Source organism: Schistocerca serialis, chromosome 1 (genome assembly GCF_023864345.2).
Source record: "Schistocerca serialis cubense isolate TAMUIC-IGC-003099 chromosome 1, iqSchSeri2.2, whole genome shotgun sequence".
NCBI lineage: Eukaryota > Metazoa > Arthropoda > Insecta > Orthoptera > Acrididae > Schistocerca > Schistocerca serialis.
In genome coordinates, this window is record NC_064638.1 from 854,415,633 (window position 1) to 854,442,282 (window position 26,650).

Genomic DNA, 26,650 nt, shown 5'->3' on the forward strand with positions numbered 1-26,650 from the left:
GAGCGCTAATGCGCTGCTTCCTGGACTCGGGTAGGCGCACCGCCCCGGATCGAATCCGCCCGGCGGATTACCGTCGTCGGTCAGTGTACCGGCCAGTCTGGATGTGGTTTTTAGGCGGTTTTCCGCATCCCGCTAGGAGAATACCGTGCTGGTCCCCACGTTCCGCCTCAGTTACACGACTCGGAGACATCTGAACACGCTCGCACTATTCCATTAATTAACCTCGACGCAGACAGCAGGGGTACACTAATTCCGTCCCGGAGTGTACAGGGTGGCGGCAGGAAGGGCATCCGGCCGCCGCTTTCCACTAACCTTGCCAAATCCGTTCCTAACAATGCCGACCCTGCGTCAGCGTGGGACATGGTACCAGTGCAAGAAAGCTCTATATCCATGGATTATTATTATAGTAGTTGCGTTGCACGTAAAGAGTAATGAAGAAAAGACTGTCCTTCAAATTCCATTTTTTTAAGAAAATGTGTTAATTTTTCAACTCTCTACAATATTCTTGTGAACAGCCCAACTAGCATCCCCCCGTCATCTCTATTGTTAGTTTTAACATTCCTGATGAGCGAAATCTTTTGAGACGAAGCACTTGCTGGATCAGTTAAGGTTAATAAAGAACCATGAGTAACACTGCTTGACCAAGCGTGCCAGTAGTAACCCGAAGTTATTCGTTGAGTCAGGTAAAAGATAAGACGCAAACACAAATCCGCCTGGTCTCGAGTGCAGTGATTTAGCACTATGTCATTCCGTGCGCTCCCCAACACCGTGCCAACTAGAACCATTACTGATTAAGATGCCGTGTCGTTAAGCTGGTGACCGGAATAGAATTAACAACTGTTTCGCACGGGTTGTGCATTGTGATTCTTACTTGCGCGTTGACCTAAGCGCACACGCCGAAAGCAAGCAAAGGCGACGGATAGGAAGAGAGGCAGGCAGGTAGGTTCCCGCTTCCCCGCTTAATGCGCGCCGCCTTAAATATTTATACAGCGCGATACACGGCCGTTGCCCCGGGAGCCTCCACACGTCGCAGGAATCCCAAGCGAGGCGCGACCCCGCGACCGCGGCTGCAGGGGCCGCTCAGCGGCCGCACTCTCGATAGTCGCCTCTTGTGATGCAACCACTGGCCGTTATTCTGCCCGGTACGCACGTAATTCTTGTCTCACAGGCGAGGTGTCTGGTAGTAAATATTACTAACTGCCTATTGGCTTCTGTCTCGGGTTCTTCGGCCGACGTTCATCTAATGATTTTTACTGACGTTTCGCCAGGACGAGTGGCTGGCATTGTCAAAGCTTCAACCTCCATTGCCTCCAGTTCACCACCGGCAATGGAGGGCAAAGCTTTGACAATTCCAGCCACTCGTGCTGGCGAAACGTCAGTAAAAATCATTAGATGAACTTCGGCCGAAGAACCCGAGACAGAAGCCAATAGGCAGTTTCTCAACAAGTGGCCACGAAAGCCTCAACAATTTTGTAGTAAATATTACCTTTCACACTATTGGAGAATTTAACATGAAATAAAATCAAGCTGATAATGTCCTGAAATAAATCTAACCAAAGTCACATACTTCCAGTTCCGTGACAAATTTGGGAAACTAATGTTCTGAAGCTACTGTGGTCCCAATAATATGGTATATGTTCGACCTAAGCCACAATTATCAAGGTTTGCTTAAATATAAACCGAAAATTGATTATTTTGTATTAAGATGGCTGAGCACTATGGGATTTAACATCTGAGGTCATCAGTCCCCTAGAACTTAGAACTACTTAAACCTAACGAACCTAAGGACATCACACACATCCATGCCCGAGGCAGGATTCGAACCTGCGACCGTAGCGGTCGGTGATATAAGGGACGATCAAAAAGGTTCCGTTCGAGAGCGATGCTGCAGGTCGATGCAACGTAGCGGGTATACAAGCACCGGTATGTAGGCAACGTATCAGTGTCGCAATGGGGTGTTTCCGAAACCGAAACGTGAACTATGCCGCGATTATTATCAGAGCCAACGTGCTATAATTTATTATTTTCTTTATTGCCGAAGGGCAAGCGCCAGCTGACATGCACCGGAGAGTGAAGAACGTGTATGGAGCAGCATGTTTGTCGAAAACCACCTTTGTGGACTCGTGCGGCTGGTCGCGATTCAAGAACAGATGTATCTGGGAGGTCGACCTCACCCATTACGGACAAGAGGGGGGGCATTCGAGCACCCGCCCTATCGGCCCACGCGAATGTCTCCCCTTCTGTCTCTTAAAATAAGCCTTGAAGGGTCGACGATTCCTGTCGGACCATGAATGCGACAGGCAGTTGCGGACTTTTTCACGCAGAAGGACACGCTGTTTTATGAAACGGGTATCTCCAACCTGGTTCGCCGGTCAGACGATTTTCTCAATGCCCGTGGCGATTTTGTCTTATTGGCACACCGATTCTGTACTGTGCAGACTTCGACAGAAATTTTTTTGATCGCCCATTATACAGAACATTATAGCTTCCTTCTTTAATGTTTTTGCAAATACTTTTATACTTCTTATTGGATGTTGCATACTTGGCGCGTTAACATCGCTTCATTTTGAAAACATGGTTTTAACGAATATCCGAATTTTAGCAAACGTAAAAACTCATTTATTTGTTTTTGACTTGTTATATCTTCCTGAATCTCTTCCATGGTGTCACATTCGTAACTGTTCTTGCGTTGGCATACAAAAAGGAAAAAAAAATAGGGAGGCCACAGCCACATCTTTAGCGCCAGTCAATTACTTTTAACATAGTTAACATAGTTACATTCTCCAGGCTGAGGAAATATTTCTCTCTCACTCAAACATGTTTTTCAAAAAAAAAAAAATTACAAGTTAAACCTTTTACACAACGACCACCGGAGCCTTGAGGTTCGGTTCAGCTAGTCGAAATCGTATGATTTATGTAGATAAGCGGAAGGTATTATATGTGCGGTGTTTGTTCGAGCTTGGAAAGCACGAATCGCATAATCTGGAAGCAAAGGGGAGTCATACGAGAAAGTCAATGTCACTTTCTAACTCAGAAAATGGGCGTTGGAGGTAGATGTGAGAGTTACGCCTTGACATTCTGGGAGACGTTATTTGTATTTGTCTCCCTATGATTTGCTACGAAGTGCCACGCATCTTGGCCACCATTAGGAAGAGTTGTGCGGTGTAGTGCTGTATTGATGAAAGGCAGGGAGATGGCGCACAGCTTCCGAACAGCGTCTGTCGAACTTAGCGAACAAGCCCGACGAAACCATCACCATCAGCGATCACACATTTCTTCGCGCTCAACGAGACCTCAAGCACGGGTTCTAAATTTGTGGAATTTGATCCAAGATAAGTGCTGGTGTTTGAAAACTACTGCACCGCCTCCGCTGCCGACGCCTCCTTTCCATCTTCATGATGGAAATTTCGTTCACCGTCGGGATACGAAACTGCTTGCTCCCAATCCAGCGTCACCACAGAGGCATGCGTGGACGACTCATGCTGCTGCTGCTGCTGCTGCTGCTACTACTACTACCTTTTTTTTTCTTCAATATAGTACGCAGGACCATGTGAGTAAGAAATTTTGCATGGTATTCTGCAACAAAATTGGCACTTTTTCATATGCTCCGTTTTTTTTTCTTATACTCCATATGTATGAAACAGTCACGTGTAATTATATTATAACTCACACCGTCATGTACTATTTTTCATGACATATCGACTTATCGATCGAAACGAAAGACTTACAACCTACGAATATACCTCTGCTACAGAACCATACGCGAAGCGTCATTTATGGTTCCCGAGGATAGTTTCAGTGTGAACAGCAGTGTGTTTGCAGGAGGGCGACTTGTTACATTCACGTCTGACGGGAACGCTAGATCGCAACATAAATCTTACTTCGAGGTATGGAATCCGAACACCAGCTGTGGCTAATGTCTTCTCAGTTCACGTCGCCTACATAAATCCGCGTGTCTTATTATTGGGATTTCAGGTGTTTTACTAAAGACACGGACAAAAGGTGCGGTGTGCCGCGGCTGCTACTTGACAGTCGCGTCATGGAGGGGACAGAGCGAGCCCGTGTTAGTGCGTGGCTGGTCGCGACGCGGGAAACAAAAGCTTGGAAGCACACCAAGCGCGCACTTCGTGAGTCATTTGCGTTTCTGATGCTCGTCGCCAATTACACCGCGGGCATGCGTAACTAGCACTCGCCACGCACGACGTAACAAGCCGGGCTCACCTGTGAATTAATTACACCCGAAGCGTGAGGCCGCCGGCAGTTGCGCTGCGACACCAGAGGTCGTGGCTCCGTCGTTAAAGCAGTCTCGCAGCACCTGATCTAACTCAGTACAGCACCGACGTTTATGGGCTTTTGTGGCTGTTTTACTACCGATTTATGATGTCACACACACACACACACACACACACACACACACACACACAAAGCGTGCGTGTATATGTCTACAGATCTGCAGACCTTTATGATAGGATAGTCACTGCTTTTATCATCAACATGATGGTAATTCCTGTTACATCCCTTCGACATCTTGTCATACTAATGTTTTCTCATCTGAAAGATGGAAGCATTTAAAAAAAATGGCCAGGTGTGAGTAGATCTCGCACCCTGATGGTTCCGTACAAACTTAATTATGTATGTGTAGACAGTTCATCCACCCCGGGAATCGAGGATCGTAACAGGTGTTGCCTGGTACTGATATTGGTACCGGCAAGACATCAGTTCTGGGAATTCCAAGACTTCCGAGAATGTTTATCACAAATGACAAAAAATATTTTTTTCGTGTGATGTAATTATAAATTCAAGATCTTCGGATTTTTCCTTTACTTGTACTGTAAAACCTTGCTTCTTGCCAAACTTCGTGGTTGCAGGTCAACGGGAAGTACATTACAGGTTTTGATGAATGTGTTTGCAATTATAAAAATGAGACATAAATAGCTGTATCTTTTGATAGCCTTGACTTAGGAGCTTCCATTTTTTTAAACCGCCAAACAAACGTAGAACTTAACACGTGAAATAAATTTCAAATTGATACGTGTCTTCCCGTTGCAGAAAAAAAAGGTTTTTCAACAGTCGGACGGACAGCCAAAAGCGAAGTGATCCTATAACGGTTCCGTTTATAGCGTCTGAGGTACGCAACCCTGTCAGTCCCATTAAGCGGGATGCTTTATCCCACCATGTATATGTAGATCATTTCTGGCCACTTTCGGTGTGTGGCCATTTTCAAATATATGCATATATGTGGGAATAATCAGCTGTTAAATAATCACTTTATTTTACAGGTCCGTATTCATCACATAAATTTTTACATTTCACTATGACCGCTTTCGGCTACTGCCATCTACAGATCATAAAATATTCTGATGTAGTATCAACGTCAAACTAAACATGTAGGTACATAGAAAGTAAGCATGTACTATGTACCTACATGTTTAGTTTGATGTTCATACTACATACGAAGATCTCGTGATACGAAGATCTCGTGATACGAAGATCTCGTGATACGAAGATCTCGTGATACGAAGATCTCGTGATACGAAGATCTCGTGATACGAAGATCTCGTGATACGAAGATCTCGTGATACGAAGATCTCGTGATACGAAGATCTCGTGATACGAAGATCTCGTGATACGAAGATCTCGTGATACGAAGATCTCGTGATACGAAGACGGCAGTAGCCGAAACTGGTCATAGTGAAATGCAAAAATTTATCTGATGAAGATGGGCCTGTAAAATAAAGTGCCAAAAATATGATCACTGATTCATTTTCAGACTTCATGTCTTCAATTGATATGCTAAATAATCGTTGAAATTCATGGCGAAACCTTTAGCCGTCTTATTTGGTACATTTCTACTAGTTTCTGTCTTAGACCATTTTCAAGCTTAGCAGGAATAAATAGCAGGAACGATTACAAGTTGCTGTTGCAGGCCAACCGTAGTCATTAATTGACTTTCGAAGCGAATAAACTTCTGGCGACTAGAGTCTTATACATTTATTATATTGCTGATAATTTGGTTGACTATGGTCGGCCTACAACAGCAACTTATAATCTTTTACGTGATGGTATAACATTCCTGCCATTAATACTAAGCTTGACAATTGCCTGTGACAGCAGCTGGCAGCACTGTGAGAAATAGGAAACTAGAGGTTTTCACCATGAATTTAAACATTTTCAAATGCACTGCGTCGGTCACGTGTGTGTCACATTTTAAATATGACACACTCATTACTGATGCAATACTTTCGAAAATTACCATTAATGTCATATATTACTGGCTTCAATAAACGCATTTTGCATAATACAATTTACGGCCAATAGTTAGTTTTAAAAAACGGTTTCTTCATTCAGAAACCTTGTAATACGTTTAACGCACTACGCGCCACTCTTTCACTTAAGATTAATTGCTGATGTCTTCCTTTTCGTCATCCGTAAAGTTTCAGACTGGTATGTTGCAGCCCGCTACGTCTAGCTCTCCCTGTCAACTTCTTTACCTCGGGGTAATGTCGTCGATTATTTCTTGGTTATACTCCTATCTCCGCCTTCTTCTGCAGTTAGTCGCGTCTACAGCTTAGTCCAGGACCATGGACCTGATGTCTTAACACATGTCTTATCTTCCTGTCCTTTCTTCTTGCCAATGTTTTCTTTCTTCCCCAATTCTGTGGTAGACAGGTGTTCACTTAAGAGGGAGGCGATCACACATTACCATATTGTGCACTTTCTCCACGGTTGCAGTTTTGGAACAAACTTCATGTGCTCATTTGAATTCAGTCGACAATTTTATTCCCGTTGCAATCGAAGAGACACACTACTTAAAAACATTCACCAAACTTTAATAACTTCTCCTTAGCAATAAACCGTTCGGCACGATTACAAGTTGCTGTTGCATGGAAACAAATAGGCTCAAACATCGCTTAGAGTAACGCGACCACTTCACATACGGGGGAGAAACAAAACAGTCTATCTTGGTTGCAGCGTTGTATTTATTATTTATTTAGCAATGACGCGTTTCGCCTGATTCAGACATCTTCAGATTGGATGATGATAGGTATTCCATGTACCCAACACCATCTAATATTCAGCCAATCTCAAAATGCCTGAAAGAGATGAAACTTGACATTGCTGATAAATAATAGATTCATCCCTGCAGCCACGACTGACTAACTTATTTCTTCCTCGTGTACTTTGGTTGCCGTACCATGAATACCATGTGTTGAAAAAACGTTTTCACTTAAGTTTTTGCACAAGGCGAAACATGTCCTATCATGACTCAAACGAAGTTTTCGTTGCTGTCAACGTAGTCATTTTGCCAGGTTTACACCACTTCATTTTGCTCTCACATGTAATACACTGTAGCTCATTAATAAACGCCGAAGTTCGTAACTGTCCACATGTCTACTTCCTGCAACCGTCATGTGAACTTTAATATGGCATTGAGATGCAGTTTATGGTTATCTCCTGAACAACGCCTTAAAAGCAAATTTCAGGCCGTTTTCAACCGGAAATGGTAAGTAGTGCACGGCAGTTGTGAAAATGTAGAAGACAAATTTTATGTATGTAACTCTTTTCTGCTTTACATTTCTTTCGCTGTATGTTGTTCTATTGCCTATTTTCTCCAATCTCTTATTTGCAGAATCTTGTACAAATGGCTATAAGCAGCTGGTAATGTAACCAAAACAATTACAGCATGTACAGAGGATACGCAAAATAATCTGAACCGTGGTTGTGTTTGACGGCTAACAACGCAGGTAAGACACGAGTCGCGCTGGACTGTGCGTGTTCAGTGCGGGTTGTTTGAAAGTAGTGCACACATCGTATCTGCATTCAGAGGCCGAGGTCGACGTGCAATGAATGACCTAACAGAGTTACAAACAGGACACATTGTAGGGGTCCGATTAGCTGAAGCATCAGTAACCAAGACAGCCTACTTATTGAATGTTTGAAGAGCAACTGTTTCAACAATCAGGACAGCCTACACAAAACATGGAAAGACATCAGCCTATCAACGCAACAGTGGGCTCAAATCAAAACTAAAGAACAGAGATCGTCGTACGCTAACACGACTTGTGTCAAAACAACACAAAACTACGGCGACTAAAGTGACTGCAGAGCTCAATTAGTCATCTTCGAGACCCTGGCTCTATCGACACAGTCCGTCGAGAACTCCATTCATGGACGAACTGTTATACCGAAACCATTAGTGACGACAACCAACGCAAAGAAGCGTAAAACATTGTGTCAGCAGCGTAAGTCTTGGACGGTTGATCAGTGGAAACAAGTCATACGGTCCGACGAGTCAACGTTTTCGTGATTTCCAACATCGCGCCGCGTTTACGTCTGGAGGACGCCAAAAGAAGCCTACAATCCTGAACGCTTGATTCCAACGGTTAAACATGGATGTGGAAGTGTGATGGTGCAGGCAGCTAGTATTCTGCTGGTCCCATAATTACTCTCAAAGACCGTTTTACAGCCAGCGACTACGGGGACATTTTAGGTGACCAGTTGCACCCCATGATTCAAATGTTCTTCCCCAACAATGATGCCATATTTAAGGATAATGCATCCACTCACACAAGCAGGACAGTATAATCGTGGTATGAGGAGCATGCAACTGAACTGCAGCGTCTTCCCTGGCCAGCACAGTCCCCGGACTTAAAACATTATCGAACCCTTGTGGGCGGTATTGGAGCGCAGATTTCTGAGCAATTTCCGCCTCCCTCGTCACTACAGTAGTCAGAAGAGGTTCTGATCGTAGTGGCATGAGATTCATCTGGAGACTATACCATCATTAATGCCAGTAGTCCAAGAAGCGCGGCTGTACTACGGGCAAATGGGGGTCAAACTCCTTATTAATAAACCACTCCCAAGTAAGCACAGGTGCTCACATTATTTAGCCTACCCCTGTCCGTGCGTTACGAACTGTAGCGCAGAAGCGCCTGTAGATGAAAGCGGCGGCAGTGGGCAGCAGAGGTGAGCAGCGGCTTCCTTCCGGTGGCCGTGAGGAGCGGCAGGTGTCTGCGGGCATCGCGCAGCAGCATCGCAGGCCGCCAATTAAAACGGGGGCATGCTCGCGCCTCCGGCCGCCGTAGCCTTTGTTACACCGCCTAGCAAGTGCAGCCACTACACGCCACCAGAGACGCGATTACAAGCAGGATTTCACGATAAATACAAACCGAGAAGGGGGAAGAGCTCTGTGGATGATACCGTGGAATACAGTGACTCCTTGTGACGCCTTACGTTACCACGTTAATCGATTTGTAGGGGCAGAAATTATTTTGCAAGATTGCTCTAGACGTATAACTACCTTTTATTCGATCATCAGTTTGCCTCGTTCGATGCTGCCCGCCCTGATTTCTTCAAATGGCTCTAAGCACCATGGGGCTTAACATCTGAGTTCATCAGTCCCCTAGACTTAAATCTAACTAACCTAAGGACATCACACACAACCCTGCCCGAGGCAGGATTCGAACCTGCGGCCATAGCAGCCGCGTTGTTCCGGACTGAAGCACCTAGAACCGCTCGGCCACAGCGGCCTTCGTGATTTCTTCTCCATCTCTCTATCTCAAAGAAGCAGCTGCACACAACGTACTCTATTATTTCTTCAGTGCATCGTCCACTTCAGTTTGCGCCCTCTACGGCTCGCTGAAGTATCATGGAAGGTTTCCCCTGACGTCTTAAAACACACCTACTGCCTCAAGTCCTGTATGTCCTATCAATCTGTACCACCACCTAGTTAGTGTCCCCTCAGATTCTACGAAGAATTTTCGAAATTTTCTTTCTTATCATTAATTTTCAGCTGTAATACCAGAATACAAACGCTTCGATTCTCTTCTTCACATTTTTCTCACAGTCCGTGATTCATTTCCTTACAACGCCGTGCTCCGGACGTACATTCTCACTCGTTTCTTCCTCGAATTAAAGCTTATGTTTTATATTACCAAACTTTTTTTCGAAGAATTCTCATTTTGTGTTAATTGGTTGGTTGGTTGGTTGAAGAAGAGGGGTCATCAGTCCCTCCGACCTGAGATTAACTAAAACTGATAAAATCCCACATTAAAAGAGGCAATTACAACATCCCATAAAATGATAAACAATTGGCAGGGAAGGAACGAAAGGACAAAAAATGGCTCTGAGCACTATGGGACTTAACTTCCGAGGTCATCAGTCGCCTAGAACCTACCTAAACCGAACTAACCTAAGGACATCACACACATCCATGCCCGAGGCAGGATTCGATCCTCCGACCGTAGCGGTCGGGCGGTACCAGACTGTAGCGCCTAGAACCGCTCGGCCACACCGGCCGGCACCAAGGAGGAGCCGTGTGATACTAACATAAGTTAGTAGGTGTGTTTCTACATCACATATCGCCCCAGTCACATAAGACTGGCGCTAGTAACGACACTATGAGGATGCAAATAAAGTTTGCTTTAAATAGGCGCTGTAACAGCCGTGAGCATTAGTTGCCTTTGACACAGGCCATGCTGAGTTGAAGTCGCCTTTAAGGCGGCAAAGACGCCATTATCAATACCTCTCCGAGTCTGGACGGCGTCCTGTAACAGGACTACGAGAAGCTGGATGTTCTTTCTGCGATACTGCAAAAAGACTTGGCGGAAACAACAGCGGTGGTCACGAGAATGTACGGTGGCAAGAAGACCAGGACCCGGACAGCCGCGCAGCACTGCCTAGAGGGAAGGCCATCGTGTTTGCGATATGGCTCTGGCGCATAATACTGCATCTGCAGCAGCAATCTGAGCAACATTTGCCATCACAGTACAGGCCGCTGTGGCCGAGCGGTTCTGGGTGCTTTAGTCCGGAACGGCGCTGCTGCTACGGTCGCAAAGTTCGAATCCTGCCTCGGGGATGGATGTGTGTGATGTCCTTAGGTTACTTAGGTTTAAGTAGTTCTAACAAGGAGACGGCACGACCGTGGGGTCGGGGATTTGTCCGAAATTTCGTGTGGTGAGGACGTACTACCAGAAAAATCCGGGGAAAAATCATTCCAAAGTTTCTTAGGTGCCTTATGAGTATAAAATGTTGGTCCATTGCCGAGCCGCCGTCTGGCCTAGATGTTTAGGCCTCGGAGTCTTACACCAGAGGTCGCGGGTTCGATTCCTCCTCCGGGACTACTTCTGTTTCATTTTCTTTGATTATTCCACCAATTATTCAAAAAGTTTCTCAAACCTACATTATCTGTAACAAATTAGTTACATTACTGAATAAAAATTATTTTCGTTTTGTCCAACAACACAATTCATAGTGGTGGGTTTTCCATTTTTAATTTTAAATTATATGAGGGGGAAACATTTGGTTTTTAATCAGAATAACAAAGTCGATTGGGAAACATTTAGTTTTTATATATATAATAATTATAAACAAGAACCGCAGTGGTAATTATCGTAAAAACAAAGTAATAATTTTGGCCACATTTTGCGCAACATAAAAAAGTTGATTTTTTTTCAATCACAGGGCGTTTGCAATAAATCTGTACAAAAACATGCCCCATTGACATTTACGAAAATGTTTTGAGTTTCTGATAATTTTGAGGCAAACCAGGCATATTGAATCATGTCTAGGAATACTGGTGACGATAATTGACGGTGAATTATAGAATGAATTTTTATACAATCTTCCCGAGAATTAATTTCACGATTCTTCTGTAACAATGCGCTGCAATTTTGCAAGCAACAGAAGGAAAAAAAAAAGTGCTGGAGGAAGAATCGAGCCCGAGACCTCTGGCGTAAGGGTCCGAGCGCTAACCATGTAGGCCAGACGGCGGGTCGACAATGGACTAACATTTTTTACTCATAAGGCACCTAAGAAACTTTGGATTGATTTTTCCCGGGATTTTCCGAGTAGTGCGTCCTAATATTTTAACCACTTGAGCTGTTAGGGGTCCTCTTTCACCACACAAAATTTCGGACAAATCCCCGACCCCACGGTCGTGCCGTCTCCTTGTTAGTCCTTAAGGGACTGATGACCTCAGATGTTAAGACCCATAGTGCTTAGAGCCATTTTTGATCCACCACAATGACGTAACGAACTGTCACGAATCAGTTACTTCAAGGACAGCTCCGAACCAGACGCCGCATAGCGTGCATTCCACTGACCCCAAAACAACACCATTTACAACTTCAGTCGTGTGAAGTGACACCTCATTGGACGGCAGGGTGGAGATATGTTGTGTTTTCTGAAGAACGCTGGTTCTGCCTCGTTGCCAGTGATGGCCGTGTGTTCGTTAAAAGGAGGCTAGTTGAGGGCCTGCAATCAACCTACCTGCGTGCTACACACATTGGACCTACACCAGGTCTGGGGTGCGATCTCGTATGACAGCACGAGCATTCTCGTCATTATCCCGCGCACCCTGACTGCCAATTTGTACGTCAATCTGGTGATTCGAAATGTTGTATTGCCATTCATGAACAGCATTCCAGGGAGCTTTTTCCAATAGGATAATGGAACCCACATGCTCTGCAGAGTGTCGACATGTTACCTTGGCCTGCCCAATCGCCGGATCCGTCTCCAATCGAACACATATGGGACGTCATAGGACGACAACCTCAATGTCATCCACAAACAGCATTAAACGTCCCTGAATTGATCAAGTGTAACAAGCATCGAACTCCATCCCACCGACTGACATGCGGCACGTGTACAACACAATGCATGCACTTTGCATGCTTGCATTCAACATTCTGGCGGTTACTCTCATTATTAATGTACCGGCATTTCACATTTGCAATAGCATATCTCGAGCTTACACTTACCTGTGATCTTGCAATGATATTCACGTAAATATGTCTACAAATTTACTCCTGAATTCCATTACTCTGCATTAATAAATTTTTGGTGGTGCGATTTTTTCCCCGGCAGTGTATTTGCAGCCCTCTGTCGCTGGTGGTCTCTGAATTGTAGCCTGTAACATGGCGGCGTGTGATGTAACTAAGTCGGTGCATGGGAAACAGCGGGCTGTAATAGAATTTGAATTCTAAGATGTCTCTGCTTCTGCATGACAAAGCCTGACCACAGTAGAGCACTCCACCGTCTGCAACAATCCGACGTCTTGGGTTGACTGTCGTCTATCATTCTGCACACAGTCGCGACTTGGCCCTATCCGATATTCATTTCTTTCCAAAACTTAATACGATCTTCTACGCTAGCCGAATGGAACCCATACCTTGCCCTCCAACATCGCCTGACGTCTCTCCTCTGAATATTTATGTCTAAGATCAACTCGAAAGTGAAGTGTACACCACCCGTCGATACGATTGAGGAACTGTAGCAGCGAATGATGCATGTCACGATTTACTAGGCGATCCGAGGATGTTTGATAGAATTCGTAACAAACTGCGGCGATAGCTGCAGTATTGAGTTGAAATGTGAGGGCGAGACAGGGGCAAGCTCGAAACAGGTATGAACGATAAATGAAAGGCGTTGAAGCAGTACGGTGCTTCTGTTTTAAGTCGCCAGTGGCTGAAATTTGCGTGCAATTACAATCGAAGAGTTTACATTTCTACTAACTATAGGAGAATTTCATACTGAAGTCAGTGGCGACTGCTAACAATACATTCCCAAGTATCTCGACAACGGCTCGTAAGCGCACCGGCGTTTAGTGAACGTTTGTGCTTCAACTATCGAATATTTTCTTTATTAATTATGACGCACTATGTCGTTACTCGACGAAACTCTTAGATATTATAATCAATACGCTATACTGGATGTTTGAAGATGAATATACGAGCTTCAAGGCTTTATAGAATATATTACATTCAACTTAGTTATAAATAATACGTCAAATGAAAGCGCAATTCAAACAGCTTTTATTGCAAGTGTTCAGTGTGAGCACCCATCTTCACATATCAAGACGATAATAGCTGAGTTGTTCCCAAACCTTGATCAATGTGTCTGGAGTAATTGTTGCAACAATGCTGTTGGTAAAGACGCGTAGATCAGCTGGTAGCGGAGGCACACACATCTGATACTTCATGAATCGCCGAAGGTAAAAATTGCCAAAGGTAAGTATCGCGTATGAACGTGGAGATCATAATCCGCTCTGTCATCCGGGCGCTTGCGGCCATCGCAGCGGTCTGGTACAACGTTATTCAGCCATTCGCATTATGCCAGCGAGGCAGTTGTTCATAAGAAACGGAGACAAGTCCAGCCAGACACGACGGATTGCGGCAGGAGTCCTGCAGGGCTCTGTTTTTGGTCCTGTCCTCTATACCATATACACGAATGACATCCCTAGGCAGTTGCGTGGAGAGATTGCTCTCTATGAGGGCGACACCGCAATATACAGAAGCAGTCGCAGCCGCCTCCTCCACATACACTGCCACCTCCAGTGACATCTTGACAAAATAAACCAGTGGTGCAACAGTTGGAAAATTAAAATCAACCCTGCAAAGTGCCAAGCGATCTATTTTACCCCTAAGATCAAACTCCCGGATCGCCAACTCACAACTGACGGCCGAGAGCTAACCGGGAGAAACTCCATCATTTACCTGGGGCTCGACATAGAGCACCGCTTAACATGGAACAGGCACATCACTACTGCTGAAACAAGGGCTGCGCCCTCTTCTGTAAGCTATATCCACTCCTGAAAGGTGATAGTATAACCATCCAATGCAAACTACTACTCTGGCGCCAGCTCATACTTAAAGACGTCCTATGTGGCTCGGAAGTATGGTCTATGGCGTCAGACAACACTTTGCCGACTGCAACCACGGGCAGATACGTCCCTAAGACACATACACACACACACACACACACACACACACACACACACACACACACGAAACGACCGAGGCCAACCCACCTTCTACACACTTATTCAGCAAAAATATACGAAATTTTACGAAACTTCACAAACTTCGCCCCACTTTCTCATACAAAATTTAGGAAACTAAATTTTGTATGAGAAAGTGGGGGCGAAGTTTGTGTAGTTTCGTAACCCCAATCCCTCATTGAAATCCATCTTCCTGCCAACTGAAGTTCTGCGGTTCAGCTTCTTCCAATTGAGACAAGAACAAGAAACACCGGTTACAGTTGCTTCACCGAAAAAGTAGGCCCCATAAACATTTCGCTGGTATGGCACAAGAATCATTCAATTTAAGGCAATCTCTATGGAACATTACCACCCCGTACGTATTTGCTGACACCCCCCCCCCCTCCAGCTGCGCACTGTGTGTGTGTGTGTGTGTGTGTGTGTGTGTGTGTGTGTGTGTGTGTGTGTGTGTGTGTGTGTGTGTGTGTGCGCGCGCGCGCGCAGAGGAGGGGCAGGGGGGTGAGGTGTATATATTTCCACTTAGCTGAGCTGAAATGTCAATTCATCACTGAAGACGACAGGATCCAGAAAATCTTCATCGTCGTGCAGCAACAATTCGTTTTCAAAGTAGGCGTTAGAGCTTGTAACAGCTTCAAACGACAAGAAAAAAGTTGTAAGCGTACTCTTAAAATACGAAAGCAGATACTACTACAATCGCTAATTCACCACTAATTTCTTGGGGCTACTCTTTAAAGACTCTCACTCGTTCAAGATGTTCTTGAATCACTTTTCGTCGTTTCATTTTCTTCCTTTGGCTTACAGTTATACCAACAAAATTTTGAATTGTTGTTTCATTTGATGTACATCATTATTTATAATTTTAAGCTGAGTGTAACAAATGTTACAACAACTATAAACTCTGATATTCAGATTGAAGCACCTGGTATATTCATACGTTCATCCAGTGTAAGCGACCCATGTTCTCCTCAATTTACGGTATTATGATTTCCTAATTGATAATTTGTTGACAATCACTTCTTTATGGAAGAACCATAACCGGCTTCAGCCACATTGGTCATCTTGAGCGTCATTTAGTTAACAAATGTTCACGCGTTGTCAAACTCAAACATTTGTTCACTAAATGTCGCTCTTAGTACATGAAGATGGCCAATGTGGCTGACACCGGTTATGATCGTTTCGTAAAAAAGTGATCGTGTCAAAAAATGAACAAAAATTATGAACTAGGAAATCACTGTCTCCTGAAACGAAATGTTGATTTTTTCAGTTTCATAATTTGTTATTTCGTGGGGGGGGGGGGGGGGGGGATGAGGGGTGCAGTGTACAATTTCAGTCCATTGTTTTGTTGAAGATTTCATTTCGCTTTCACCCTGAGCCACCGCCATGCTTCAGATTCCTGCAGGCGCAGCTCTTCTTCCACGGAACCATTACGGCATCCGTCGTTAGCAGCTGACCCCCGATAAGACCGCGTGACCTCGCAGCTCTTTTGACCTGCGTAATAACAGCGCCCTGCACCGCGTACCCTACGAAAAAGCACCGGCGAATAGCGCGCGCACGCTCGACTGCGTAAAAACTCCGAACGTGAGAGTTGCCCGCGCGGGGGAGCAGGGGGTACCGCGGCCGTAATTACGGACGGGCTAATTTTACGACGTGATAATCGCTGATGTACTTCTAAAACGCTTTATAACGTCGCCGCCGTCTTTTTTCCCGGCTTTTATTCCCGGCGGACAGTCACCCTTATTAGGCTGCCACGAGCGAGGGTAGAGCCGACGCACGAGGGCCTCTACATCGCTTGTTGACCTTGGCCGCCGAGGCTACCCCCTTTTTATAGGTCCCCTCTGCGCCGCCGTATGAAGTTCCAATCGCGGCCAACGGGAAGCCGACAGCGCCGGCACCTCGGCAAACGTTTGCCTTATTGACGGAGCGCCGGGCCGCTTCGTCGCAACACACGGCGCCTTGTCCCAGGCCACGGCCGCACTAGCTGCTATCCTCCGGCCGCTTTTCCTTTTTTTGGCCCTCGTCACGATACGATGGCGCGCGATATTAAGGTGTCGATAAATTCTTTGCGAGTGACTTAAGACGACGCTTTGATTTCAAATTATGCTGGCATACTTTGGTTTCACGGCTACAATTGCCGCTCAAGGTGCTGCAATATTTATTCTAGCAGAGCAGACTACGTCGCTAGTACATTGGCGCCCAGAAAGTAACGACCAAATTAAGTTTCGCATTGTGTGTGACTACCAAGTAACTTATTTATTTATTTATTGTTCAGCTAATTCGATCTATACAATATGTCGCCTCTTTAAGTTATTAAATACATTTTAAGAGGTTTTTCCATGCATCTCTGTTCGCTGCTCTCTTCTGCCAGTTGAAGCCCGCAACTTTCGTAAGTTCCTTATCCCAGCGATCAGGTGGTCTCCCTGGTGGTCTTCGTTTTTCTCTGCAACTCTAAAACTTATTTTGTCTATCTTCCATCCTTCGTTCTTGCAATATGTACTGCGCACTCGCATTTTAGAGTCTTAACCCGTTCTATAATATCTTTTACTCCTGTTATTGCTCGAATGTCTTCAAAAAAAATGGCTCTGAGCACTATGGGACTTAACATCTGAGCCCATCAGTCCCCTAGAACTTAGGACTACTTAAACCTAACTAACCTAAGGACATCTCTCTCTCTCTCACACACACACACACACACACACACACACACACACACACACACACACACACACACACACACACACATGCCCGAGGCAGGATTCGAACCTGCGACCTTAGCGGTCGTGCGGTTCCAGACTGAAGCGCCTAGAACCGCTCGGCCACACCAGCCGGCCGAATGTCTTCACTTTTCTGTCGATCTTTCTTAGTGAGACCTAACATTGACCTTTCCATAGCTCTGAACAGTTTTAAGTTTCCTTTTGAAAAATTCATTTAAAGTCCAAGTTTCATACCCATACGTTAAAACCGGGAGCACACACTGATAAAAAACTGTCTCCTTTAAGTAGACTGGTATGTTAGATTTGAAAACTGTTGCATTCCTTCCGTAAGCCCTCCAACCCATTTTAATTCGACGAAAAATTTCAAGTTTCAAATCCCCTTCTGTGTCTACTAATTGCCCCAGATAAACGTATTCTGTAACATTATTTAGGATTTTGCTGTTCAATGTTACTTGTCCTGCAGCTACCCACTTATTATGCCTAACCTTAATTTTAGAATGATTTATTTTAAGTCCTACTTCCTGACGACGATATTAGGTTAGGTTAGTGTTGTTTAACGTCCCGTCGACAATGAGGTCATTAGAGACGGAGCGCAAGCTCGGATTAGGGAAGGATGGGGAAGGAAATCGGCCGTGCCCTTTCAAAGGAACCATCCCGGCATTTGCCTGAAACGATTTAGGGAAATCACGGAAAACCTAAATCAGGATGGCTGGAGACGGGATTGAACCGTCGTCCTCCCGAATGCGAGTTCAGTGTGCTAACCACTGCGCCACCTCGCTCGGTGACGACGATATGTTAAGTCTTTTATAGAGGACTGCATTTGCATCTTACTGTTAGCTAGGACCACTATATCGTCAGCAAATCTCAGGTTGATGAGCCTTTTACCATTTATCCTTATTCCTCTGTTGTTCCAAACAATTTTGGACATAGCCATCTCAAGAACTGCTATAAATAACTTCGGGGATATAGGATCGCCCTGCTTTACTCCTTTTCCAATGGGGAAATTCGCACTTGTTTTTCCCATGTTGATAGATGCTACAGACGTGTCATAGATGTTGCACAATATGAAGGCTATGCATAGTGGCATTTCGTACTCATTGGCTCGACTAATTACCTCACGCAGTGTGTTTATATGGTCAATTGTACGGAAACCACTGCGAAATCCAGCTTGTTCTATGGGCTGTGCAGTCTCCACTACCATTTTAATGCGACTTATCAGGACTTTAGGGAACACTTTATATATAACAGAAAGTAAGCTAATGGGGCGGTAGCTCTTCACATCGTGAATACTTCCCTTCTTATGTAGGTAACTTAGCCATACACAGGAAGAACTGCTACGGTAAAGCACAAACGGTAACTGAAAAGAAATTCGCAATGAGACGAACGGAAATAACACTTTTATTCAAAGACGATAATTACGCTGGAGTCACCGCAATTCATGGTGACCCCTAGACATTACTGAAGGCGGGACATGGTTTTTAATAGGATGTGTAATCACCGCGGACGGTAATGGCTCCTCGCAACGCGCTCCGTTGCTGGGCACAAGCTTGTTAAGGAGTTCTTGTGGTAGCGCGTCCTATTCCTCCATGAGCGTCACTGACGACTGCTGGACGGTCGTTGGTGCATGTGGATGCGCTCAATCAAGTTCAAGTCGGGAGAACGTGAAGGCCAGTCCAGTCACCGAACATTCTCTCATTCCAAGTGCTCCTTCAAATGCAGTGTTCGATTCGGTCGCGCATTGTCGCCCATAAAAATAGTGAAGGCCGAATGCAGCATTGGAAAGACGCACATAGGAAAAGGGTACAGAGTCACAATAACGTGTACAGCGAGTGTAACGTGTCCAACGATTTGGGAGTCAGTGCGTCCATGCAACATCGCCCCTCCATGCACCGTAACATCTGGACCACCAGAACGATCATGACTGACAATGATGGACTTATCCTCATATGGAGAGAGGTGGAAGCACGTAATGCACCAGGAACTTTGTCGAACGTGATTGGTTTGGTGGTCCATGTGTTACAGCTGCGAGGAGGAGAGTGTTGTGCGAGTGTACTGACCTCCACATCTTTACACACGGTACACTCACCAATCAACGCTATTGTGACACTGTACTCCCTCACTGCGTGCTTCTTTTCAGAAGTGCAGTCAGCCCTGTCTTCACTTTTATGGGTGAAAATGCGCGATCGCATCGAAGAACGTAGATGGAGGAACTCTTGGAACGAGAGGATATTCGGCGAATGCGCTAGCCTTCCCGCTTCCCTGACTATGATCTCATGTACTGCCCTTGTGGTGATCACGAACCCTGCTAAGAACCACGTTCCGTCTTCTGGAAAGTCCAGGGCACCATCACAAATCCCGGTTACTTTGATTATTGTCTTTGGATAAAAGTCTCATTTCTGTAGGTCTTATTGCGCATTTCTTTGGTACGTCGTTTAAGAGAAACGAAACAGGTTAGCTTGCTGTCGATATCGCGGTCATTACATAGCAACACAATGTCAACTGAAGACGACCGGGAGAAACAATATAAACGAATTATTGTAGTACTAGTCTGGACTTATTAAATAAAACTGTCTGCCCCCGGTAGCTGAATTGTCAGCGTGATGGATTGTCAATCCTCTGGTCCCGGGTTCGATTCCCGGCTGGGTCGGGGGATTTTCTCCGCCCAGGGACTGGGTGTTGTGCTGTCATCATCATCATCCTCATCGACTGCAGGTCGCCGAAGTGGCGTCAAATTGAAAGACTGGCGAACGGTCTGCCTGGCGCGGGGCCCTAGCCATACGATTAAATTAAATTAAAAAATTTAATGAAACTACTGAGGACTTTTACTGAATCTCGTTCCTCGATAATACACACTAAGGTGAAAAAGAGAAACGACGCACCACGAAGGAACTATCAGAATGGCACAGAAATCTGTAGATGTTATGCACAGAGAAAAAAAAAATACAATTTCGGAAAAATTGGATGATTTATTCAAGAGAAGGAGCTTCACAAATTGAGCAAGTAAATAATGTGTTGGTCCACCTCTGGCTCTTATGCAAGCAACTATTCGCTTTGTCATTGATTGATAGAATGTTGGAGCTACTCTTGAGGATATCTTGCCAACATCTGTCCAGCTGGCGCATTAGATCGGGGAACAAAACGGGGCGAAAAGTATCGTCGACGTGTCACTGTGCTGTAAGGGTGCCGCAGATGACAACCAAAGGGGTCCTGCTATGAAATTAAATGGCACCCCAGACCATCAGTCCTTGTCGTCTAGCCGAATGGCGGGTGACAGTCAGGTTGGTATCCCAATGCTGTCTCTGGCGTCTCTAGACACCTCTTCGTTGGTCATCGGGGCTGAGTTCGAAGCGGAACTCGTCACCGAAGACAATTCTACTCCAGTCAATGAGGTTCAAGACCTAAGACTTGTCTGGAGACGCCCCAAACACCGATGGGATACCAACCTGACTGTTCCCCGCCATACGGCCGAACGAAGAGGAGTGATGACCTGGGTTGCCATATTATTTCATAGTAGGATCTCTTTGGTTTGTCACCTTCGGTACCCTTACAGCACAGCGGTCCGACGACGACATTCTACGCCCCATTTTGTTAGTGATCATGGCAAGCCTTAGTGGGCTTACATATCAGCAATATGATGCCCACCCGCACACAGAGACTGTTTCTACTGCTTTCTTCGCGCTTGCCAAATCCTACCTTGGCCAACAAGGTCGTCGCATCTCTCTCCAGTTGAAAACGTCTGGAGCAGTATGGGCAGGGCCTTCCATCCAAGCTAGGAATTTTGACCATCTAACGCACCAATTGGCCAGATGTTGATGCGACATCCCTCAGGAGAGCATCCAACGTGCTACCAATCACTGGTAAGCCGAATAATTGCTTGCACAAAGCGCAGAGGTGGAACAGGTCGTTACTGGTTTGCTGAATATGTGAAGCTCTTTCTCTTGAATGCACCATCCAATTTTTCTGATATGGCAATCATATTTTTGTGTCCACACACACATCATCTATCGATTTCCATCCCATTCAGATACTCCTTCGTGGCGCGTTGTTTTTTCCTTCCTTAAAGTGTACAAATACTATGTATTCGTTACATTTAACCTCCTGTTGATAAGAGTCCACATCTCCCGTTGGCGTTTTCCCCTTTACACCAAGTACAGCACTTTCTGACACCATGATTCCCTTCTGACTCCCTTTTTTTCCTGATATGGCAGGATGCTGTTCTTCATTTCATACCAACTTGCGCTAATTTTAACGACCTTTAAACAAACTCCGCTTGCGCAAACTGTGTCGCCTGCTGTGTTATTCTCGGCAACAGCACATCATGTAGTTTTGTTTGGATGGCCATTTTCCGCACCTGCTACGAAATCAATTTTATACCTTTCTTCGCTTTCGGTTTTTTCCCATTTTTTTGATGGCTCGCGCAAGACCGAAGGTCTTTTAATCATGATTTGAAGTTATCGATACTTTGTTTACACTATTTCTGTTCTGACACACAGATCAAAATTTCTGTTCCGGGGTTGTACTTTGAATACACAGAGCCCCTCTATGTAGGGCACTACTGGACTATAGGGGAAACACACAACTCCCGGGCCAATTTTAAAGAATACCGTACCTCAGTAGAGTCGAGTTTGGTGGGGGAAGGTATTCTATAGATACGCTCGTTCTCCACGCCGAGCCAGTAAGCGTGATTGTGCGTCGCGCTGTCCAGTGTCTTGAGCCTGCAGTAACGAGCGACTACGGTGACGCTGCAGATGCGGCAGTGGGCAGCTTAGCATAATGGCCTTCCGCACTGAAATGCGGATGTCATTTCACATTCAAGAGAAATAAAAGTTCACCCTCACGATGGCTCTTCTTGTTGTCGAGTTACCTCGTTGAAGAAAATGATTGTCGCAGCGCAACTTGTATTTCGTCGGCCTTCACAGACAAAGGATCTAAGAAATTATGTGACAAAAGAAGAGGAATAAAAGTGACGTAAGTTCCAAGAATGAAGGATGTAGCACACCGGGCTTCGGAACAACACAACTGAAATGTGACAGTTTTTTTTCGTAGTAGTTTTGCTCTGAGTTCAGAACAACTGCACGGAGTTACTCCCTCAGCGATGACGTGGCGCCGCCACTATCGCCGAACAGCAACTGCAAATTTAGTTGACAACATTCTTTGTGTGACGAACATTAGCGATAAAAATACAGCTACTTAAAGTAAAATGAGCACACGAAAACTAACACATTCGACTGTGACAGCACCTTTCAGTTATCTCGCTGTCTTACATCGAGGATGTTTTAACACCATTTGGCGGTTTGACAATTTTCTTTGCATCTTTTTTAAGTCATCAGTCTTCTGACTGGTTTGTTGCGGCCCGCCACGAATCTCTCTCCTGTGCCAACCATTTCATCTCAGAACAGCAATTGCAATCTACATCCTCATTTATTTGCTTGCTGTATTCCAGTCTCGGTCTTCCTGTTCAGTTGTTATCCTCTACAGCTGCCAGTAGTAAGTACCATGAAGGTTATTCCCTGATGTCTTAACAGATGTATTATCATCCAGTCCCTCTTTGTCAGTGTTTTTCACCTAGTACTTTCCTCGCCGCTTCTGCGGTGAACCACCTCATTGCTTACCTTATAATACCAGCTAATTTTCAACGTTATTCTGTTGCACCGCATCCCAAATGCTTCGATGCTCTTCTATTCCGGTTTTCAGACAGATCATGTTTCACTACCATACAATGCTGTGCTCCACAAGTACGTCTCAGAGATTTTTTTTCTCAAATTAAGGCTTATGTTTCACACTAGCAGCCTTCTCTTGACCACGAGTGCCCTGTTTGCCAGTCCTAGTCTGCTTTTTATGTTCTTGCTTCGTCCCGTCTTTCCCTATAGCTTACGCCTATTTTTCCCATAATTTCAAACATCTTGCACCATTTTACAATGTCGCATTTAGCTGAATACCCCGGTGTTCCATTGAAACGGACAAGGCTGATTTCCATCCGTATTCTTACCCATTTTCAGTTGAGTCTCGTCTATCGTGATGTCGACAGGACGCGTATGTTATCCCTCCTTTCAAGCCAAGTTATCATTTGTTTATCATTTGCATATTAAACGGCAGTCTCGTATTCAAAGATGATTTCACGTGCAATCTTCACTGTCAAGTCTTCAGTCAATTCCTTACATTACTAAAAGCGAATACCGGGATGGTTCCTTTGAATAGGCACGGCCAACTTTCTTCACCAGTCCGAGCTTGTGGTCTGTCGCTAAGAAACTCGCTGTCAGTACGATATTAAACGATAGTCTTACTTCCGTCCCTTATGGCTTCTATTTCCTGTTTGTGGAACTTTCACAGCTGCCCTAAAACATCAGTTTTAACAACGGTGAACAGGCACACAGACACTCCATAGCAACTTAGTACGAGCCCGTGCTGAAGCTGGGTATTACGTGGCTAATAATCCTGTCCATTTGTCGTTACATCGCCCTCTCCTTATGATTTGGAGTAATGTGCGATTTTCGCTCACATCCGTCGCTGGAGCACGCAAAAATGCATGTACGACGTATTATGCTCGCGTAACGCACCATCTGCCGTTAAATATTCCAGCTGTATTTAACAGCGATGTGACCACATGCATCACAAACGCCCCACGGAACCAGCTTAGGAGTATTCGTATTCCGCCTTTATCTTCATAAACCGTGTCACTGGTGCGTGTAAATGTGCCTGATACTTTAATTGTAACAGCCATAAAATTATCAATGAGGCAATATCCTTCAGTTAATAGATTTACTCGCATCTCTTACTTCATGTTTTCATTACAAGTTTATGGCACTATCTTCGTGCAGCAAAATAATCTGCAATGTGGAATACCGTCTTTTTTAAGTTAATGATTCCATTTCCCTAAGGAAAGTTACGTTGTATGTTTGGCGGAGAATGAAACCCAGTGCCACCCCCAGAGCCTTTTTTCGGAAACATTTTGCGAAAACTCTGAATCAATTTCACAATTTTACTTAGAAATAACAGTCTAGATCAAACAAATCACGTGTATTTGTGACCAGATTGCACTCCAAAGTTGCGTGTCACTCGTTGACAGCATCTGGAGACTTCTGAAGTTCCTGCTCCGCCAATCCGTCTCCATACATCAAATTTGGAGTGCTGTCTGAAGATGGTTCGCCTTTGGACTGAAACCAGTCAGAAATAAACGGAATTTGTTCTATCTAGATTTTTTCTAAACAGAACATAGCCTTTTCCTCTTGCGTAGCATCAAGCGATCCATGTGTCACCACAAACTGAGCTTTATAAATTATTTTCGTTGCATACTGCATGTGGATTTGGGATCCAACCTAAGACGCTGTTGTGTTCGGGAATTTATACCACTATTTGTCCTTCCCGTTCCGGACAAAAATTCTGAATACGTATTTCTTAAATTACCAGAATACCCACTGGTTATATCTAGATCGTCGTTCTTCGCACTAACGTGCCTTAGCGATCTCTGCCATGGTAGCAGGTAGTTACAGCTACAAGACTACATCAGAATACGGAAAGAGAAAGTTGAAACTCCTCCATAAAAGGTCATTCCCATTATCGTCTGTGAGAAGTAACGCTAATTATTCCTAGGCATTATAAGAAACAATCTAAGACACAAAAACTCACCTGTTATGCGAAGAGGAACAGTTCGTGTTGATCATGTGACCATCTGCAAAGAAAAGGAAAAAAAATGAGTGTTAAGAGAGCAGCTTTTAGTAATCATTCGAGACAAGACATTAAGAAAGCACACGTTAGCCCTGGCGGCAGAGCGTAAATAGGATGGGGCGGCCGCCTCCTCGCCCTTCTTCCCGCGGAGTGACAGGCCGCTCGCCGCACCTGCCGCAGTCAGACTTCCGGAGCCGCGTCCTCGCCGCTCTTTTGTTTCCCCGCCAGAGCTGCAATTACCTTACAATGGCAGCTTCCTGCCAGCTTACGTCACCAGGTCTCGCTCCGAACACAGCCCGCACAAGCTCCCCAAGCAATGAGGCGGGAGGACCTCAGAAAGGGCGCGACCGGCATGCCGACCTTCACACCGCCCGGTGTCACACAGTCGCCAACTGCTGTGTCGCTAACAACGGGAAGTATTCTCTTTTCATCCTACGACTATTCTGACACATATAAAAACCTCTCTCATTGCAAAGAGCTCAATACCACAGCCTACGAGAATAGCAGAACAGTGGAGTCCCCTTCACATGCTTTGACGGCGAGGTCATTAGAGAAGGAACGCAATCTAGGAATAGCACACGATTGGGAAGGAAATCGGCCGCGTCCTTTCCTAAGGACACATATTGATGATTACCCTAATCTATTTAATGAAGCTACGGAAAGCCTAAATCTGGATGTCTGGAAGGACCTGAACCTTCGCCCTTACGAATGTGAGTTGGTTTGGGAGAGGGGACCAAACAGCGAGGCCATCGGTGCCATCGGATTAGGAAAGGATGGAGGGAGGAAATCGGCCGTGCCCTTTCAGAGGAACCATCCCGGCATTTACCTGAAGCAGTTTAGGGAAATCACGGAAAACCTGAATCAGGATGGCCGAACGCAGGGTTTGAAGCGTCGTCCTCCCGAATGCGAGTCCTGTGCCTTTACCACTGTGCCACTTCGCTCGGACATGTTGTAAGTAGGCTGTTTAGGTTTTTATGTTGGCAACGCCACATAGCACTCTATATGAAAATCACTGACTGTGCTGTGGGAAGTCTGTGGTTGGTTTGCATTGTTGGAGTATATGGTATTGTAGTGTTGGGGCAGTTGGCTGTTAACAGCGCGTAGCGTTGCGCAGTTGGAGGTGAGCCGCCAGCAGTGGTGGATGTGGGGAGAGAGATGGAGTTTTGAGAGCGGATGATCTGGACGTGTGTCCTTCGGAGACAGTAAATTTGTAAGACTAGATGTCATGAACTGCTATATATATTATGACTTTTGAACACTATTAAGGTGAATACATTGTTTCTTCTCTATCAAAATCTTTCATTTGCTAACTATGCCTATCAGTATTTAGTGCCTTCAGTAGTTTGAATCTTTTATTTAGCTGGCAGTAGTGGCGCTCGCTGTATTTCAGTAGTTCGAGTAACGAATATTTTTGTGAAAGGTATAGTTTGATGTTAGTCAGGGCCATTCTTTTGTAGGGATTATTGGAAGTCAGATTGCGTTGCGTTAAAAATAT

At 45.1% G+C, this 26,650-nt stretch overlaps 1 protein-coding gene across 1 annotated transcript in view; it reads right to left on the bottom strand.

Annotated features, from left to right (window-relative positions):
• The window catches only part of LOC126485332 (fringe glycosyltransferase), a 653,108-nt gene that overhangs the window by 361,207 nt on the left and 265,251 nt on the right, over positions 1-26,650 (bottom strand). The window contains exon 4 of the mRNA XM_050108865.1: positions 25,117-25,159. Within this exon, the coding sequence (XP_049964822.1) occupies positions 25,117-25,159 (43 nt within the window). The remainder of the gene's footprint in view (positions 1-25,116; positions 25,160-26,650) is intronic.